Consider the following 22,275-nt stretch of genomic DNA (forward strand, 5'->3'; position numbering starts at 1 on the left):
GGACTATCATCCTGAGTGAGTTAACCCAATCACAAATGATCACACATGATATGCACTCACTGATACCAAGATAAAATTCACAGACCACATGAAGCTCAAGATTAAGGAAGACCAAAGTTTGGAGACTTCGGTCTTTCTTAGAAGGGGGGAAAATACCCATGGAAGAAGATACAGAGACAAAGTGTGGAAAAGAGACTGAAGGAAAGGCCATCCAGAGATGGCCCCACCTGGGGATCCATCCCACATACAGTCACCAAACCCAGACACTATTGTGGATGCCTTGCTGACAGGAGCCTGATAGATGCTGTCTCTTGAGAATCTCTGACAATGCCTGACCTATACAGAGGTGGATGCTCTCAGCCAACCATGGGACTGAGCACAGGGTCCCCAATGGAGGAGTTAGAGAAAGCACCGAAGGAGCTAAAGGGGTTTGCAGCCCCATAGGAGGAACAACAATATGAACCAACCAGTAACCCCAGAACCCCTAGGGACTAAACCACTAGCCAAAGAGTTACACATGGAGGAACCCGTGGCTCCAGATGCATATGTAGCAGAGGATGGCCTTGTTGGACATCAGTGGGAGGAGAGGCCCTTGGTTCTCAGAAGACTCAGTGCCCCAGTGAAGGGGAATGCCATGACAAGGAAGCGGGAGTGGGTGGGTTGGTGAGCAGGGGGAGGGAAGATGGGATAGGGCATTTTTGGAGGGGAATCCAGGAAAGGGATAACATTTGAAATGTAAATAAAGAAAATATCTAATTAAAAAAAAAACAGTAGTTGATATCTTCCATAACTTATGATGTCCAAGGACAGCCTTAGAGCAACTAATGCTAGCAGAGTATTTTTTATTATACCCGATGAACTTTCATATTTTGAGGCTTAAGCAGGAAGTAACAGACTTTTGAACAGTGGTAAATGAAAATTTCTTTGTGAAATTAGTAACGTAAACATTGTATGGAGTTTGCTTTGTGATACAAATTAAAATATTCTATTAAAGCCATAAAATAGACATTTAACTTCTAGAAGATGAGTGTCATCCATTTATTACCAACCATCAATATACATCATTTGTAATTATTTTTAGATTGTATATCAAAGAAGTTAAATGTCTATTTTATGGCTATATCTCTTTCCCTGAGAATATATTTCTAGTTTGAATATAAGTTTAATATATGCATCCCCAACTCTGAGTTGTCATTCCAGTATACCTCTATGACACTTATATATAAACAAATCATACTAATACATTATGTTTTAAGGAGTGGTATCATTGTTAGAGTAACTTGGATTAGATTATTAGTAAAAGGAAAAATGTTATGTCATAAGCTTTAAATATTGATATTCCTAGTATTTGGGTTAGTAGAGCTGGAGAGGAAGGTCAGCAATGAAGAGCTCTCACTGCCTGTTCTGTCAGCTGGCCTGAGTTGTGTTCTCAGGACCCACATAAGGAGCTCACAGCTGCCTGTAACCCCAGTTTAATGAGTCTGGTCATTTTTCATGCTCTGCAAGTACCAACATGGCATGTGGTGCACCATACATTTTGCTCAGTAACACACACTAATAAAACAATGAATTCATAAATCTTTTTTAACAACCATATTTGTGTGTCTTTTACTGAATTCTTCTGTTTCAGCCATTGCCTTTGACTCTGATGTAATAAAGGGAAGTTGCAGATGTAATTGCAGCCATCCATGCCCACTGCCATCCTCTTCTTGTTTACTTCCTTTCCTCGTATGCTTTATTAGGATATGTACTTCCAGAGGGTAGTAATGAACATCCAGTTTATTTGATTTCTTACTAGATGATGCGAAGTGTAATATTTTAAGATTTATATGTGAAGTAGGATGATTGCCTCAAACTTACTAACATGCCACTCACTTGATATGTGGGTCATACTTTTATGAGAAACATTAGAATTGGATGGATATTTTAATTTTTTTCATAATTTTCATGACAGTAGCATCTCACTATTAACTGTAGTTACCATATGCAGGAAATAGTTCTTCAATAAATTAGTATTATTTGAAAATTTTAGTATTATTTTGAATATTGGTGTTTGTTGCTTGTAGTTCTACACTCCCACCTTTTGCTTCAGGACTGGCCATGCTACTAGCCCCTGCCTGGCTTCCCTTTTGCTCTACTCACATTTGCTCTAGGAAGTGGGCTAAGCTACCAGACCCTACCTGACTTCCCTTGAATCCTCGGACAAAACATAAGCACACAGTTTGTTCCTTTAAAACTTGCCTTCTTGGCAGAATTTCTGGGTGCTGATATCTCCTGCCTTGGAAAAGTGTGCCCTTACCAATTTATTATGTATCTCTTCACCCGCCCTAAACTTCCTTGGCTAGTCCCACCTAGCCCCTGTCAAACATCCCTGGTGTCCCACCTGTAATAATGGCCACAGGCCCCAGCTCCCCCCCTCCCCCAAACTCCCAGACCTCACATGGTTGCTGTGTTCTTCTCTCCCTAAATCATGGCAGAAACTCTTTTCCTTATCAATCCTTTTTCTCCTGGGACCTGGGAATCCTGTCTGTACCTTTCGCCCAGCAACTGATCGCCTGCTTTCTTTACTGACAAATCAAGTACCAACTGGGGAAGAAGACCTTAGCATCAGAACCGCCCCCCTTCGGCTGTTAGCCTAGAAATATAATTAATATGCCTTTAAAACAAGAATCTTACTGGTAACTTGTCCTATGATAAAGCTCTATGTTACCATTATAAGCAAAGCAAATAAGTTTAGGTAATTGTAACAGATATGTCATATTAGTTTTCCTCTAATTTATTATCAGGGTAAATAGTTAAGACAGGAAACAAATGAAATAATATAGTTTTATAAGTAAAGACACATGCATTAAAAGTCTAAATAGGCTAAATAATTCTGTTTGTTAATAAATGAACATTCTATATATTATAATTATGTTTGCTAGTCAAGTGGAAGCATTGCTTGATAAAAGGGTACATAATACAGCCTTAAGAAGGAAACTATGATGGTTTCCCTTTTTTGTGTGTATTTTCTTTCTTTTGAGATAGAATCTTGCTATACAGCAAGAGGTAGGCTGAGAAGAGAGCCTAATGTTGAGAAAATTTGAATTACCTGTTGATTTAATATAATAATCAGTTGGAAAGCAGCTGTTTGAGTTGTTTCAGTAGATAGGCAGGACCCAGTTCCTTAGTACCTTTGAAAAGCTACATTAAGGAACTGATTCTAAACTAAGGGGCATACTGTTGGTTTCTACTTTTGTCAAAACGTTAACACAGATTTAGAGACTTAAATCAATCAGTATGTATCTCTTATAGCCCTTTTTCGTTAAAAGTATAAAATGATCCATCCCATAATCAGCCACCAAACCCAGACACTATTGCATATGCCAGCAAGATTTTGCTGAAGGGACCCTGATATAGCTGTCTCGTATGAGGCTATACCAGTGCCTGGCAGATACAGAAGTGGATGCTCACAGTCACCTATTGGATGGAACACAGGGCCCCCAATGGAGGCGCTAGAGAAAGTACCCAAGGAGCTGAAGAGGTCTGCAACCCTATAGGTGGAACAACAATATGAACTAACCAGTACCCCCAGAGCTCGTGTTTCTAGCTGCATATGTAGCAGAAGATGGCCTAGTCGGCCATCACTGGGAAGAGAGGCCCCTTGGTCTTGCAAACTTTATATGTCCCAGTACAGGGGAACTCGGGGGCCAAGAAGTGGGAGTGGGTAGGTAGGGGTGCAGGGGTGGGAGTATAGGGAACTTTTGGGATAGCATTTGAAATGTAAATAAAGAAAATATCTAATAAAAATTTTTAAAAAGTATAATATGAGTTTTATATAATACAAGTAATTGGGCTAGCATCAGTACATCAGCAATAGTGTGTTTTTGTTTCCTTGTTTATTTTCCGGAGTGTCGATTTTTCCTCCCCTTTTCATTTTTTAGAGGCATCTGTACTCCCTGACTCAAAGTCTCTCCCTCTACCGACCAGTAATTGGTGCATTGTCAAAGCATTCTTTCATTGTCTCACTTTCTTCTGAACAAAAATAGGAAAGATTTTCTGTTCGCAGGACTCATTAGATTGGAATTACCTCACTTGAGTAACCTAAGGCAATCTTCCTTTTCAGGGCTCTTAAGTTTAATGTTTCCATGTAAGGCAAATAGTTTCAAGTCATGGGAATTAGGTTTTTGATGCTGTAGAAGTAGGTATGCTGCTACATAGGGTAATTTTAAAAAGCAATTGTAGGTACAGTGGAGAATTTATTATAGGGACATGCAGGGGAAGTGGTTAAACTATTAGGAAGCCTCTTGCTTCAACTTGAGCTGTTATTGCCTAAGAGAAGCATGGTGGGGTTGTAGAGATAAAGAGGGAAGTAACCTAGGGAGATACATTGCAGGTCAAATGGATGGAATTTGGTAACAGGTTCAATATAGGTTTTGAAGAAATGTGATGTTTCAGAGATGACCTCTGGCTGTTTGGTGAGGAGCACTGAGGTGATTAAAGAACCATTTGATGGAGTAGAAAAGACAAGCGGTTGTGAGGACAATCCCAGGGATCCCTGATGGATTTCTTTTCTGCAGATTTTAGAGGGTAGCTGATTTGTACGAGGTAACATGGGAAACTAGTTGGTCGTGAAGCCAGAATTGTAATTTGGTCAGTTTGATTAAATTCCCATTACTTTCCTATTTTGACTTCCAAGTCACCTCCAACAGAAAGAAATACCTCCAAGTTCTTGTTTAAGGCCTGGAAAGATGCCCTGGGTGGGGAGCAGAGGGGAAGGGGAGAACATGTGTTCTCAGGACAAAGGGCCTAAGGTAGGGAAGACAGGATGAGATTATAGATAGATATAGATATAGTGTCTGATGGTGATGATGGCAGCAGCAAGCACAACATGCTGTAGTAGTGCTCCTGTGCTTTGCTGTATACTCTTATATGTACATTGTTAGGTATAGTTAGGTTAAAAGCCTCTATACTATATGTGTGATTCTGTGTCTGTGTTGTAGATAAAGGAACAGGCTAAAGAAATGGAAATGACTCATTCTTCTTCCCAGCGGTAGGAAGTGATATATAAGTCTGGAGTGAAAGTAGAAGACAGTCCTAATTTCCAAGGCTGCACTCTTTACATAATTGATACAATATGGTTGCTTCCTAAACAGTAAAAAATGTTTAAAGAACAAGATTCAAGGGAAGACAAAAAAAGGGAAAAGGAAATTTGTAATAAGTACTCTTTGATAATTGAGTTAAGATGTAGAAATTGAAACTACATTAAAAGTTTTAAAGGTAACTTGGAGGTGAACCTTGACTCTGTGAAACACTGCTTTTCCAGAAGAGGCTGTTTGAGCACTGACAGTAATGGCTAAAAGTAATGGCTAAAATCAACTCCCCAAGTGTCCTGAAAACTAATAATCGATGGAAAGCAACCCAAAGAGAGAATGTAGGGAGTTCTTACAAGAGAGCAGACTGAATAATGATTTGCCTTACACTTCTGCTGTCTGCTTTCCCCAGTTGTGTAGTAGCCTTGGAAAGTAGGGGTCAGGCAGCCATTATGATTGATGGAGGTTGTGAAAAGCAGCTGTGAGTAGCCTCTGCAAAAAGGTAAGGTTTGTAGTTCTTAGAGAGAACATTGATGATTCTGGGATGCTGAGAATAACCTGAATTTCTCCACTCATATGATTTGACTTGGTGTATTGTCTGGGTGGAGGAAACAGCTCTGTGTTACTACATTTGTTGGAAACATCACTAGTAATAATTAGTTTGCATTGTTACTACTGAAAGCTACAATTTGTAACAGCAGAAGCGGCAGCAACAACAACAACATTATCATCACCACCAACAACAAAATTACATAGCTAACATCTTAAAAAGAATATTTAGGAATGAGGTCTATATACCTGGCTCAGCAGGACCTAGGAAGCACCAGTCTCTTCTCTGATGGCCTTAATTGCATTGCTCACTTAGGAGTGCAAGCAGACCATCCAAGCCCACAACCAGAGCCTACAGAGAAGAGTAAGGTGATTTAAGGCTTCAAAACCTTAAACCAGACTGGCAGTGTTTGCTGCCAGTAAATTACTACTAATATAGTTGAGCAGAACCTTTTTAAACTGCTGATTGTAAATACATTTTACAAAATTAATTCCAAAAAGCCAGTAAACAAAGTAACATCAGACTTTGTGGAAGGGGTTTGGTTATCCAGATCTCCATGCTATTTAAAATGTCTCTTTTGAAATTAAAAAACGCTGAGATATACAAATAACAGAAAAATATTATCAGTATAGACAGTGCAGAAAGTAGTTGACAGAAAATTCTACTAATCCAGCCCAGATATTACTCATATGTTTTAAATAGGCAATTATGGGTTTGTGCAAATAATTAAAAGGAATATCTTCTGAAAAATTGAAGGTATGAGAATGTCTCAACAGTGTGTTAGGCAATTGAGAGAATCAGACATGAAAGTGTTTATTTAGGAACATACGGAAATTCTGGAGTGGAAATTATAGTAACTGGGATTAGAAGCTCACTGGAGGAGTTCAGAAGGTTTGAGGTGAGAGCAGGAAGGGTCAGCACAGTTGATGCTAGGCCACTACTGACTGTCCAGATCAAGTGAAGTCTTACGGGCTTCAAATAATATGAAGTGAACTGATGAGTGTGTAACAAGAGACAAGAGAGCAATGAGAAAGAAAGGGACAGTTAAAAAACAGTGAAAAGGGGTTGGGAAGAAATAATGGTGTGTATAAAAATCTCCAGTGTACTCTAAGTAGAATAAAATCATTGTGACCCATACCTAGGCAGTGTGGTCACAGCACTGAGAAATTTTCTTAATTCGTGATTCTTTCTCATTTTGTCTCTCATGGGTCTATTGCTTATTAATAAATTGGATTCCCAACGTTGATTCTTTTGATGTCGCCACTATAGGAAACAATTCTGGGTAATTACTTTGTAGTCTTACTTCATTCAGATTGCAAGTAGAGGGTTTAGAAACTCTCGCTAATAGGAGAAATTGGAAAATAGCAAGTTTAGTACTTTAATATGTCAGATACATTGCGATCATTTTGAAATGGTAATTTAGAGGGACAGCTGTGATGAATGAGGTAAACTTGTAAATCTCATGTCATTTGTTGAATATATATACATGTATATATTGAGTATACTTTAGGTGAATTCAAAACATGTTTTGTAAGGGATGTTAAAGTACAATGAGAAATTAAGGATTTGGGGTAGTAACCTTGTTTTCTTGTCTTGTTGTTTCAATTAATCATTACTCCAATTAATCATTACTCCTTCCATAGAGCATTTTTTTTCTTCTATGTAATACAATCAGGTGTGTTTTAAAATACTTGTGTAGAATTTTTATTAAAAGTTCAAAATCACTATTCCAGTTTTTAAAATCATTTAGATTCAGCAAATAAAGTTAGAACTTTTTATTGACGTGTAAATATTTTATGAGCTTTTAAAAATATTTTAGTATTAAAGGTTGATGGGGTTTTAATTGAAAATTCATAAAATTTCACCTTAACTTGGAAGTCAGCACTTATATTGAGCTCTAAATATCTTAGGAGTTGTAGATTTCTTTCTTTCTTTCTTTTTTTTTTTTAAAGATTTATTTATTTATTCTATGTAAGTACACTGTAGCTGTCTTCAGACACTCCAGAGGAGGGAGTCAGATCTCGTTATGGATGGTTGTGAGCCATCTTGTGGTTGCTGGGATTTGAACTCTAGACCTTCAGAAGAGCAGTCGGGTGCTCTTACCCACAGAGCCATCTCACCAGCCCGAGTTGTAGATTTCTAATGCTTATTGAATGTCAGTTAGCAGACCAGATGAGGGAGCAATAGTTAGTGTAAACAACATGTAGCTGCGGAAGCGGAGTGATGGACAGCTCAGCAAGTATAAGTGTACTTTCTGCAGTTTGTGAGGAACAGATTCAAACTCCAGCACCCACAAGGAAGACCTTCCCGAAAGGTCTGTAACCCCAGCTGTGCAATCTGACTTCCTTTCTGACCACCTTAGCATATACAGGTACACATCAAATAAACCCTTTTTCCTCTGAGTTGCTTTTGGACATATTGTTTCACCACAGTAGTATTAAACTTAACTAAAACATATCCCTTTTCTAATAGTTCCAAATCAAAATTTTATACTCACACAAGCATGAATAAATTAATTAGTAAATAAATAAATCTTGAAAACTCTTTGGGGGTGGTAATTTAGGAACCACAAATTGAAGGTGTTGATTTGTGGGTATTTTTACTGGAGAAGTACTTATCTGTTGATCTAATATAAATTATAAGTTTAAAATATATGTGTAGCCTAAATGCAAAGCGTACCATAAAATGGTTGAATATCATATAGTGTAAGGTCAAAACTCTGAACCACATCTGTTAAGTCTGTACATTCAGGTCAAGTACTGGAGGATACTCCACACCCTTTTATGATGGTTAAACTTTGAGATGTCAGTAACTGTCACTGGCATTGTAGTGCTGTGGTGGTTGGTTTTGGACATTCACTTATTGCCTGCTGTTTGTATGAAAATGTCATAACAGCTTTTCAATGTTCTCTTGGTATTTTGCTGCAGTTGAATGGCCTTAGCCTCCTTCTCTCCTAACTCTGTATCCTGAAGTTACATATCAGCTCCCAAAATCTACTATCAAGTTGGTGTTAATATCACCAAAATTTATGGCTATTTTCATGGTTTCTAGACATAAGTATTAAGAAATTCTGTAGACACAAATGATCAAAATGAGTTTGTATCTTATGAACCACTCTCTATTCACATTGTTTGATCAGAGGCTTATTATGCTTTATTCTTCTTATAATCTATATTCCAAAAATAATATCTTGGTTTATATCTTCCTTATTTCTAATGCTATGATTTTCAATTTGAGTCTTACCCTTTTCTTATAGGGTTGTATTTTTGTTAAAGCTTTAGCTATGATTTGAACTGATTTTTCCCTGGTGTTTCTTGTGGTGCTGTTGAGATTGCATTCTCAAACCTAATATAATTCTTTTCATTTTTAATCTTTGGACAGTATAAGAATATATTTTAGTTTCGATTATTCTGTGTTTGAATGAATATTCTTTCCCTAGTTTTCAGATTAATTTTTTTTTGATTCTTGAGAAAACTTGGCAAATAAACAAGCAAAACTAAATCTATTTAATAAATATAGTAATGATTATACTGTAATATTACATTGTTATATATGTATATTTTGCCTATTTAAATGAATATTGTACCGTTCAAAGTTTGAATAAAAAGATGTTAAGTTTTTCTGATTTGAAACATAACCTTCAGTTTAAATCCAATCAAAGTAAAAGGAGATAATAGTTCCTTTGTCTCGTGGAGTATGGCAAAATAATTCTGAAATTAATCTGGAAAAATTAATAGGATCACATGTTTATGCTACGGTAATCTTCTGCATTCACGAGATCAGCAACTATTTAACTACAAACCCAAGAGCTGAGCCTATCACTGGAAACCTTACATGATTGTTACCCTCATGTGTGGACAAACTTGCAACAGACTTGATTTGTGTGCATGACAATATCACTGAAGTAGCATTCCTCTGTGATTTTCATTAGCTGGTTTTAAGGGAGGTCTCCTAAGCCAGGTGCTCATATCTGGACTGCAGTTCTCTGTTTAATTTCTTACCAACATAACCTTTTAAAGAAACAGAAACAAGCATCAACAATTTCAACAAATACCTATACTGTAAATAATCCATGTATATCCTTTTAACACCTTATTTTTCATCTTCAAAATGATTTTAAGTTATTCCAGGATGTGATGGTACAAACATTTAATCCCAGCACTTAGGAGGCAGAGGCAAGTGTATCTCTGAGTTCAAGGCTAGCCTGATATACAGCCAGGACTACCAAAAAAGAAAAAAAAAAAAAAAAAGGAAAAGATTTTAAGTTAAAGATTGTGTGTATGTGTGTGTGTGTAACTAAGGTCAAGTACATTTTCCAGTTCTATTTAGAATTTGATAAATTTTAATTCCAAAAAGGACTTTATTTTAACTTTTGTTCAATTGGAATTGGACCTTTAGAAAACTATTTACTTATATCCCACTCACCCTGTGTGTTTTCTATTTCTTCACCTATATGTACACTCTTATGATTGACACATTGTAGGTGTACAGGTAAGAGGACAGTTGGTTACCTCATTCTCTTATATGAGTTCCAGGGATCAAATTCAGGTTATCAGACTTGTTGTCAAGCACTTTTGTACATTGAATCATCATATGGTTTGCAGTTCTCTGATGACTAAGGATATTGAATATTTCTTTAGGCGCTTCTCAGCCATTCAATATTCCTCAGTTGAAAGTTCTTTGTTTAGCGCTGCACCCCATTTTTAATAGGGTTATTTGATTGTCTGGAGTCTAATTTCTTGAGTTCTTTGTAAATATTGAATATTAACCCTCTATCAGATGTAGGATTGGTAAAGATCTTTTTCCAATCTGTTGGTTGCCATTTTGTCCTATTGACAGTGTCCTTTGCCTTACAGAAGCTTTGAAATTTTATGAGGTCCCATTTGTCTATTTTTGACCTTAGAGCATATGCCATTAGTGTTCTGCTCAGGAAATTTTTCCCCTGTGCCCATGTGTTTGAGGCCCTTCCCCACTTTCTCCTCTTTTAGTTTCAGTGTATCTGGTTTTATGTGGAGTTCCTTGATCCACTGGACTTGAGCTTTCTACAAGGAGATAGGAATGGATTGATTTGCATTCTTCTACATACTAACCTCCAGTTGAACCAGCACCATTTGTTGAAAATGCTGTCTGTTTTTCCACTGGATGGTTTTAGATTCTTTGTCAAGTATCAAGTGACTGTAGGTGTATGGGTTCATTTCTGGGTCTTCAGTTCTATTCCATTGATCTTCCTGCCGGTCTCTGTACCATTATGGGCCCAGAGGTAACAGTTTAAAGATCTTTTTCTTTTCACTCATTTTGATTAGAAGCATATGCCCAATTCCTGTATAAAAATAAATATATGTTTCTGATTATGTTCTTAAAAGTAGAGATTGATATTCATCCATTAAAAATTACCAAAAATTTCTAAAATAATTAAAAATAAAGATAAAAAATTGCTAATTTCTCATGGCACACTGTGGTATAATTAATAAGTATATCTTTTTGAAGTAAACACTTGACAAAGTCTACATTTACAAATTCACAATTTTATATGTGATTTGAGAAATGTGTCTTGAGGTAATTTAAGTATTTTGGACATTTCTTTATTAAAACACCAAAGGTATTTAAAATTTCTTTTTTTAAGGACAATAATATATTTTAAGGAAATAACAGGATTGTTTTTCTTGTATGTTGCTTGAGAACTAACAGTGAATAGATAGTGGGCGGAGGTGATGAGGCGTGTTTTGATTGCTTTAGGAATGGGTTGAGTTATGCTCTTAAAGACATAATGTAGATAACATCAGACAATTTTTTTTAAAGAAATGGGATTGTTTTTATGTGTCCAGAACAAACCGGCAGGTGCATATGGATGTTGTATTTGAGCCAAGTTGTGCTGTGCATGTTCAGTGATAACCATGAAAGTTTCATTTGCTTCTTACGTGCACATGAAACCCTTTAATTAGACCAATGTCTTTCATTACAGAAACACCTGCTACATTTCCAGACACTGTAAAGGAGAAGGAAACACCAACCCCTGGTGAAGATATTCAGCTAGAAAGTTCAGTTCCTCACACAGATACTGGAATGGGAGAGGAGCAAGTGGCTAGCATCCTAGATGGGGCAGAGCTGGAGACTGCTGCAGGTCCTGATGCAATGAGTGAACTTTTATCCACTTTGTCATCAGAAGTAAAGAAATCACAGGAGAGCTTAACTGAACATCCCAGTGAAATGCTGAAGCCTGCACCATCCATATCTAGCATTAGTCAAACCAAAGGTATTAATGTCAAGGAGATACTAAAAAGTCTTGTGGCTGCCCCAGTTGAGATTGCTGAATGTGGCCCGGAGCCTATTCCATACCCAGATCCGGCACTGAAGAGAGAAGCACACGCTGTTCTTCCTATGCAGTTCCATTCCTTTGACAGGTATGTACTGACCTTCTAATCCTCAGGGTCCTATGCATCGTAAGCTCTGTGAACTTGCAAAACGGTAGGAGGGTCTCAAGAACATCTCATTTATCAATGTTGATTCTTACTTCAAAGACTGTCTAAGTGCTGGTCTGCAGGATTGAGTCTGGCATGAGGCATATCACACTGGAACTGGTGAGCATAGCGTAGAGTTAGAACCTACTCCTCAAGAATGATCACACATTGAGGAGTCTATTTTCCTCTTTGCTTTACTTTTCTCCATATGAAATGGAAATGATAACTCTCCCAAATCAACTCTGATTCTCAAATTCTATTATACTGTTAGAAAATATTATAATTGTTATTATAGATTAAGTAACTTCCTTTAAGTAGCCACAGTTAATTTTAATTCTGAGTTAATCTTTATTGAAAAATAAAAAAAGAGGTTTGTATTTTTGGTTGTTAAAAAAAGATTGCAATTCCTTCATCAGTATAAAAGATTTAGATAGTTGAAAATAAATATTCTTGAAAGGCATTTCAAACATAACTTAGAACCTGTCCCATATATCTACATTTAAATATAAAATCATTCAAAAAATTTGGAAGCAACTGATTCCTTTTTAACTCATTATATATGCAATTAAAGTAGCTCAGAGATTCAAAATAAAGTGATATAGACACAATGAATCATTGCATTTAATATATCTTACAATTTAAACCAAATGCAGCCTCAGAAAAATACTGCAGGTATTCACTGATTACCAACAAGAGTACTTGCTTATTGGTTTTGCTATATAGTTTAAATAAGCATTATTAAGGCATTACTAAATAGTTAAGTAATGTCACTTTCACAAATAGTCATAAAAATGATTATTAAAAGTTTCTAAGTAGTGGCAAATTATAATATTATGAAGTGTAGAAATTGCCTTTCTGTTCTGAAAAGTGTTGATTAAATAGTTGTTAACTCTGTTTTCTCATGTTTATTCAAATGGTGTTTGTTCCTTCTGGATTTCACATTACATCTCTATTTCACATGTCCAATTTATGTTTATAGGATATGAGTATGTTTATGCCTATCACTTTGTGCCAATCTATGCCTTTTTCTATGTGCACATAAGACTATCAGTCTATATATTAAATAACACAAATTAATAAGCTAATTGAAGCTGTCTGATTTAATTTTAAATTATATCTTTACTTTTTGTGAAAACACAAATGAATAAACCCAGGTAATTATTGAGATTTATAGGAGAGAGGATTCAGGATAATTAAGGAACATATTTTTGTGTTGATTTGGATTTGTATTTCTTTATTAAAACTTACAGCTGCCACCTTAATGGTCACTACTCTTAGTTACATAGCATTTATACTTTTCAGAATGTTATTTTGGAACACTGGGACTTTTCCTGTGTTCCTGGTTGCACTTGTGCAAAATGCAATAGGAGTGAAATCATTACTCGAAATTGTTAACAAGTTAGGATGAAATGGAAGAGCACAAAGCATGCTTTTCATGTTTTTATTCTTCTGAGGAAGAGTCTCCATGTAGTTAATATATGCAGTAGCTCAAGTCCTAGCAAATGTAAATGATGAGGTGATATTGATGAAAGGAGGGGATTGAGGTCTCAGGGGCACTGATGACGGATTGAACAGAAGCGGCCTTGCGCTGCACGTAACTCAAGTCTGTCGTCTTCACTACTCAAAGCCGTAATGGGAGGTGGCAGTCTGAAATGAGTTGCCACGGCGAGGAGTATTATTTTTGAAATGCTTTCACACAAATCACTAGGCCCTGCATACAACTTAGTTTCATGCTTTAATGTCATCAGGAGGCACAAATTGGTGTGTCTAATTGTTTGCCACCTGCCAGCAAAATGAGCTGCCAGCCAGCCAGACGGGTTTGATTGTCTGTCAGCCATTCAATAGATTGAGAGTGACAACATCAAAAATGTAACTTCAAACTCTGAAGCCTTGAGCAGCTTTGCAGAGACATCATCCCCACAAGAACTCGTGGACTGCTTCATTTTCCATTCTATTCCTTGTACATTGCTGACATTTACCTTATCTGTCCTAAGGTAGCTAGCTATAATTGCATTATGAGATATATAAACATATTTCTGAAACACTAAAGTCTGAAATCCAAGTTGTGACATATCTTTTAACAATAGATTGCATTCCTTGAAAAATGGGATCCAAGATGACAGACAGCCTTTAGAATGAAAGTCCAAAAAGCTCCCAGTGACAAACAGAAGGCGTCCTCTGTACATAAAGTATTTGGTTTTACTTTTCGTTGAAGTAACTGTAAACTCAGTTTCTCAGTTCTTTAACTAGCACTGTGTAACTGTACTGGAAATTACTTGTGATATTCCTTTTGTTATCCAACTACTTATTGGTCTGTTGCAGTCATTGGAGCAATGTGTTCTTAGGCTTAGACTGTAAGTTTGAAAATGACGTGCATAAGGAACTGTAGAGACTGGAGTACTCTTCACTCGAGTACACTATTGTCTCTTCCTATTTACAGTAGAGCCATGGAGAATTTTGATGTTTTAAAGTTTATAATTGTAATATGTAAATAGCAACCTCAAATTTTAGAAATGCTTAGGTATAATAAAACAAACTTATTTTTAGAATTTGATATTTCTTCAAAATTTTTATGGTATTCTTTATATAGATATTTTTATCTACTTGTATAGTAAGTGCTGGTTCTTTTTACTTTTTCATAGTATCAGTGAAGATTTAAAAACCTGTTTTTGATTACACTGAATTACCAAAAGGTATATCTCCCAAACCACTCTTCAATTCAGTGTGTGTAGAGACTGCACAAAATTTTTATTATCGAATGAAAATATATCTGTTGGTTTTGTTTCTAACAGCCATCTGGAAATGGATATAGCAAGTTACAGAATTCTCCAGCAGCACTGCATCTCTGGTAGATTTACTAGCAGACTGTGGCTTGTTAATTGTTCTAGTCAAGCTGCCACTAACTGCACCACTGTTAGCTTTTCTCCAAATCTGCCAGAGCTTTGACCCCACTATTAGCTAAAACTAAACTCTGTATTACACACATTTAGCTCGAGAAGATAGATAATAAATGAAAAAATGTGATTGTTGATATATTTTTATTGTTATTCTTCTTTAAAAATTGTAAATTTAGTCTATTTTAGAAAACTTGCAATTTTATGACTTCCTTGACTAACAGAAGTCATTACAGTCAATATTATATAATATATGTCATCTTTTCTTGTTTTACAAACGTGTTTCGTGTTCAAATCAATGTAGCCAAGCAAACTAATAATGTATTTTTCCTTGCTTTTTAATATTTTGCCTCTAACTTGTTTTCTAGTCTAAAAACTGAATACCCCTAAAATAAAATCTGTGGCTAAAATAAGTAAGACCAAATAAACTGTTTACTTAAAATTTTCTAGTTGGAACAAAGTATAAGCTTAGTGTATGTGTATTTTCACTTCATTAGATTTTTAACATTGGCTTTAGTGCTCAAAATAAAAATATAAACCATGTATGTAATAAATAAATGTACACAAGTAGATCTTACTTCTTTAGCCACAGAACTAAGGTTGTTTTTAAAACATACAGTTATTTTGCTGGTGGTGTGTTCCTACTTCTTTATGTTTGTTGCAGGATCTATGTTGATTATATCATTTGAAAGACAAAAATAAATATATTGAAAATTATTTATAAACCTGCCAGCTTTTACCAGTCAAATATTCTATTGTTATGTCTCATTTCATTCTGCCTGAAGTGGACAGGGTATGATGGATTTGACTATGTGGCTCTTCTCTTTGTCCCCTTTGTCTTTCCTGGCATCTGCAGAGTTTAAGTGAATTAAATACTCTCTTTTCGGTGGTGCATTGATGAAATACTATTTATACATTTTTATTTCTGGTTTTCTCCAGTACTTTATCAAGTATATAAGCATAATAGATGAAGTATTCCATCATTAACCCAGTGCTATCTTATGAGAATCAGTAAGCAGCTACAATTCCTAAACTATTTAGCACATTATTTTTTCACATAGTTTCGTTTTTCACACAAGCCTTTTTGGACAAAATGTGATAATGCGGGAATTAATAATGTGGCTATTCTATGACCTCTGTATAATCTGCTCTTGCTGTTCCTTCCCACTGCTGTCTCCATGCCTTGGGCATCCTCCGCTGCAGTTAAATCTCTGTGTATTTGTGCCAGAGACATAGTTCCATTTTATTAATTTTTCTTTGCCAGGTTCATAGACTTATGGAATGCATTCTGATACTCTCACAGCCTCTCCACCTTCATCTCCCTACCATCCCTGTCAACCACTCTCTCCTTATCAGTCCCTTTCCGGGATACATGACTTTTGATTTTGTTTGTGACCTATTTAGTTCAAGCAGACCATCTGTGAGGGTGCTGGCACTATCCAGTGGAGCCTGGTGGGTTCCCGGTGTGTACGGTCTGACAGTGGCACATAATCCAGCAGTGGAGAGTGTGCCTCTGGCCCCGCCCTCCACCGGAGCCACTGTTCATGATCCCATTTCATGTACTCGTCATACTTGCTCAGAATTTGGGGTTGCAATGGCTTTGTCACAGCCTTTCTGCCTGTCTTCTGCTTCTGTGTTCATTTCCACCCCATTGTCTCCATTTCCCCCTGAGCCTCGGAGCGGGTGATGTGTATGTCTTAGTTAGGGGTCAGTACTCATCTGACATTTATTCTTAGCACCCTGTCCATCTATGAATCTCTGTATTTATTCTCAGTCACTGAAAAGCCTTCTCCATTAAAGCTGAAAGGAGTATTTGTTTGCATATAAACCTAACTCTTTAAATGGCCCTTTGACATTGTTCCAACTTAGATAAACAACTGTATTTCATTCTCCTCCAGAGCCCATTACTTCCTATGGGTCTTTAGTAGGTTTGACAGGACCAGACATAGATCTCCTAGTGTGGAGAGAACATCAATTTTAATTAGACTGAAATTATTTATTCTTCCAGCAGCAATGCTATTGTTTCACTAGTGAGCATATCTTGCTTGGCTGGTTCATCTTGTGGTTGGTAGAGTTCACAAGCAGGTAAGACCATCAACATGTTTTCTCACCCAGCAGTTTGGCTAGCACTTACCAATACTGTGAAAGGTAGCCAGCAAAGAGGAAGCTTCTAGCTCAGTTCCACCATGCAGCCAGTGTAGGGGGATATACCATGTGATGTGGTCTTATCATCTAGCTCTTATAAGCAGCCAAGAGAAATGGCAAGAGCCTATATTGATTTCTAAATCCTTTGAAGCTTGGCTAAACCATTGAGGGAGACGATTGGTCCATGTTTTGTGAGTGTCAGTTACTTCATTATTTTCCAGTCTTATCCATTTCCCTGTGAATTTCATTTCTTTCCAGCTAAACAAAATTCCAATGTGTATATGAACCGTATTTTCATTATCCATCAGTTGATGGACATATAATCTGATTCCATTTCCTAGCCATTGTGAATCAAGTGGCAGTGAATACTGAGAAGTAAATACCCCCGTAGGACAACTTTGAGCCTTTGGCATATATTCCCAGGAGTCAAATAGTGGAGATATACAACCCTTGTATTTGTAGGTTTCTGAGAAATCATCACACTGATTTCCATAGTCAGTGTACCAGTCTGCACTTCTACTGACAGTTAATAAGGATTTCTTTACCCTCACACCAACAATGTTTATTGTCATTTGATTTCTTGATAATAGTCATTCTGATTATGAGATGGAATCTCAAGGTAGTTTTATTCTGCATTCCCAGATGTGGAACACTTTTAAAAAAAACTTTTTTCATCATTTGTAATTCATTTTTAGAATTCCTTGTTTTTATCTGTACACCTTTATGGGGGACGGGTTGGTCAGTTTTCTTAATATTTTTTAATTGTGTGTTCTATTTTTAGTCTTCTGATTGCTGTATAACCGGCCAAGAGTGTTTTTCTGTTAATTCAAGATAACAGTTGGTCCCAGTAGAATCTTTAAACCTCCCTCTGAAACTTTACAAGTCAGGCCAACATCATCTGCATTGCCATCAATACTCTTATCTTTCAAGCTCCTAAAGAACATCCCACTGAACTCTCAACACTCACTGGATTTTCTATTTAAAGTTCCAATATGTACCACAGTCTTTCCCAAAACATTGTCAGGTCTGTGACAGTAATACCCCACAATCCTGGTACCAGCTTTTATCTTTATGCTCTATTGTGATGAAGAGACATGATCACCACAGCAACTCTTGTCTCCCAACAAACAGCATGGTACGGGCCATGTCGCAGCAGTTCCCAACTCCTGGCATCACCTTGTCTTATTTGGGCTTTCTATTGCTACCATGACCAAGAAGCATATTAGAAAGGAAAGTGTTTAATGGGCTTGTAATTCCATATCATGGCCCATGATTGAAGAAAGTCAGGGTGCAAGAGCTGATGCAGAGACCATGGAGGGGTGCTGCTTACTGCTCATGGCTTACTCAACCTGCTTTCTTATAGAACCCGTACCACTTGCCCAAGGGTTGCCCCTCCTATAATGCACCCCACCCACATCAATCACTAATTAGTAAAATGCCCCACAGGCTTGCCTATAGACATATCTTAGGGAGGGATCAATCTTCTCAGTTGAGGTGTCCTCTCCGATGATTTTTGCTTGTGTTAACTTGACACAAAACTAGCTGGGTCATTCCCATTCAGTCAGCTGCCTTTTCATTTGGTTGACTGTTTCATTTGCTGTATAGGTTTTCATTGGATCTCATTAATTGGATCTTTTTTACAGTAATAGTTCTACCAATAAAAAAAAAAGAGAGAGAGATCTTTTTTGTCTTCTAGTGGCTCCAGCAATTTTTTTCAGAGATTTAAAGTTATTATTGTAGAAAACTTTCATGTCCTTGCTTAGTCTTACTCCAGGGTGGTGTTGTTGTTGTTATTATTGTTGGCTATTGTGAAATGGAATTGTTTACCCTAATTTCTTTCTCATCATCTTTGTAATTGGTCTATAGAGTGAACATTGATTTCTCTGTGTTAATTTTGTTTCCTCACATTTATTAAAAATGTTAATTTAGTTCTAAGAGTGGTATGGGTAAATTTATATAGTCTCATATATAGAATTGCATCAACAAACAAGAATTCTCTTAATTCTTTTCCTATTTGTATCTCTTCTGTTGTTTTCTCCTGTTTTATTATTCTAACCAAGACTTTGATTGCTATATTGAAGCTGAGGCTGGTGACTTTCTGCAGGGCCATCCATAAAACTGGGGTTGATTAAGGGGTCATGGTGAAGGCCTGGGGTGTGTCTTAGGTTTCCTATGGGAGAAAAAGGGAGAGTGCCCTAAACAGAAGTATGTTCATCATGGAATCTAATATAAGAAAAAGCATACCAGGACCTAAGTGGCCTAGAGAGGAGAAATGATATATGCTCCTGGGAAAAGAAAGCAGGTGGGTATTAGCCAGTCTCCAAAAAAGTGAGAAAGGCATTGCTGCGGGCAAGGTTGGCATAGCATCCTAGGAAAGGTGAGAAGGCTATTAGGAAAGCTTCTAATCCAGCTTTGGGGTTGGAACAGGACTATTAGGGGTCTAAGGCACAAGAATATTCAGTTTTCTGATCCTTGGCAAACAGTTTGATCATATTAACTAAAACAATGTCTTCAAAGATATATAAAGTTACTGGTGAAGACAATTATCTGTAAAATCAGTCAAACTCAGCTTTTTGTTAAAATGAGTTGAGGCCTTGTCACATTGTCATCCCAGCGATTTGAGCATACCTTCCATTGCAAATTAGTTGGTACATATTACAGAGCTTTCTTGGGGATGCTGGTCCTAAGTCGATATTTTCACATACATGGAAGTTTTATCTTATTATATGTCTTTAGATGTTTTAAAGGTTACCGTATTTTCTATATATTTTTTTAGTCTTTTCAATCTTCAGAAGACTGTTTTCTTTATATTCAATTGAAAGTGTTCCGTTAAGATATATTCTTTTTAAAGTGGTTGTACCGCTTCCTCAGAAAATTGGACATAGTTTTAACTGAGGACCCAGCTATACCACTCCTGGGCATATACTCAGAAGATGCTCTAACATATAAACAAGGACACATGCTCCATTATGTTCTTAGCAGCCTTATTTGTAATAGCCAGAAGCTGGAAAGAACCCAGATGTCCCTCAACAGAGGAATGGATACAGAAAATGTGGTACATTTACACAAATACTCAGCTATTAAAGACAATGAATTCATGAAATTCGTAGGCAAATGGATGGAACTAGAAAATATCATCCTGAGTGAGGTAACCCAATCACAAAAGAATACACATGGTATGCATTCACTGATAAGTAGATATTAGCCCAGAAAATCGGAATACCCAAGATACAATTCACAGACCACATGAAGCTCAAGTAGGAAGACCAAAGTGTGGATACTTCAGTTCTTAGAAGGGGGAACAATACCCACAGGAGTAGATACAGAGACAAAGGGTGGACCAGAGACTGAAGGAAAGACCATCCAGAGATGGTCCTACCTGAGGATCCATCCCATATATAGTCACCAAACCCAGACACTATTGTGGATGCCAAGAAGTGAATGCCGACAGGAGCCTGATATTGCTGTCCCCTGAGAGGTTCTGCCAGAGACTAACCAATACAGAAGGCGATGGCTTGCAGCAAACCATTGAGCTGAGCACAGGGTACCCAATGGAGGAGCTAGAGAAAGGACTGAAGGAGCTGAAGGGGTTTGTAGCCCCATAGGAAGAACAACACTGTCAACCACCCCCCCCCCCCCAGCTCCTAGGGTCTAAACCACGAAACAAAGAGTACATGTGGAGGGACACATAGCAGTGGATGGTCTTGTAGGGAGCCATCAGTGGGATAAAAGGTCTTTGGTTCTGTGAAGGCTCAATGCCCCAGTGTAGGGGAATGGGAGGCTGGGAGGCAGGATTGAGTGAGTGGGTGGCAGAACACCCTCATAGAAGCAGGGAGAGGGGAGATGGGTTGGAACTAGGAAAGGGGATAACACTTGAAATGTAAATAAAGAAAATATCCAATAAAAAATAATATTCTTTCTTGTTACTGCTGAAATACAAAGCCTCAAACTCCTCGTAGGTTTTTTCACTTGTGTGGACAGCAAGGTCAGAATGTCCCACGATTATAGCTCCTTTCAGGATGCATCAGACCCAGACTGCATCAGCGCTTTCCAAGGTTCCACAGTAATATCAGTATTACAAGGGCTGTGCCAAGCCCTTTGACCGCAGTTTTATGCAGTACCAATGACTGGAAATTTCACTGTAACAGTGAAGAGAAGTGAGTTGACAGAGACTCACATGCTCCATCCCACACAGCTAGTGGTTGTCAGATCTACACCTCTAACCCAGGTTGAGACACTAGACGATGTACTCTAAGTTCCGTCCTTTAACCCAATGAGATCACTGGCTGACTTCAAAATGCTGCAGATGTTTGAGATTTATGCTGTTTGTAAACTTTCATCACAAAATTTTCATACTTAGTTTTCATGATATTTCTTGTAGGTTTTGCATAGGGTAAGATATTTTAGATGGATGCTCCTGGATGCTATAGAGAGTATGTTACATGAAAGTTTGAATTGATAATGATGACAATGATGTGTTAGTCAGAAATCTGTGATGTTATTTCTCTTGCCATTTATAGATTCACCTAACAGCACTGCCAACCAACTGTGTGTGTGTGTGTGTGTGTGTGTGTGTGTTTGCGCATGTGGTTCTGTGTGTGCGCTCATCCATTTGGTTGAACTAGCTGGCTAACTAGCCTCAGGAGCCCTCCTATCTCAACCTTCCCAGTGCTGAGTGTTGGGATTACCTGCACCTTATTGAGCCAGGAATGGTATACAGCTGCAGGGGATCCCAGCTCAAGTCTTCCTGACAGCAAATGTTTTATCAACTGAGCCAAAAAAATTTTAGAGAAGCAGAAAAACATGAAAGAATTTTACTAATTATTTTTAATTTAAGAATTGTTGTTTATGTTTTCTTGATAGAATTCCAATAAAATAGCAGGCTAGAGAGAAGTTTTGAAGATACACCAAATGTATCAGTATTTCTCTTTTTCTTACCTCTGTACTTTGGGAATTAGAACATACCTTAGACACTTTAGGTAGGGAGTTTCCTGAGTTTAGAGAGTGATAATTATTATTAATAGCTCTAAGGTACCTCATAGTCAAGCCATTCTGAATACATCCTTCCTTCCTTAACCTTCCAAGTCATATGGGAGTGAGTACTATCTCCAATAGTGAGAAACTGGAATTAGAATTACACAACTGAAAGATGACTG

General features: G+C 37.3%; 1 protein-coding gene across 3 annotated transcripts in view; it reads left to right on the forward strand.

Annotated features, from left to right (window-relative positions):
- Nbea (neurobeachin) overlaps positions 1-22,275 on the forward strand; it is a 539,067-nt gene that overhangs the window by 195,387 nt on the left and 321,405 nt on the right. For all 3 annotated transcript variants that reach the window (XM_021158784.3, XM_029475178.2, XM_085835883.1), the window contains exon 30: positions 11,585-12,023. In XM_021158784.3, the coding sequence (XP_021014443.1) occupies positions 11,585-12,023 (439 nt within the window). The remainder of the gene's footprint in view (positions 1-11,584; positions 12,024-22,275) is intronic.

This window comes from Mus caroli, unplaced genomic scaffold (assembly GCF_978045245.1).
Source record: "Mus caroli unplaced genomic scaffold, Mus_caroli_1 scaffold_3, whole genome shotgun sequence".
NCBI classification, from domain to species: Eukaryota; Metazoa; Chordata; class Mammalia; order Rodentia; family Muridae; genus Mus; species Mus caroli.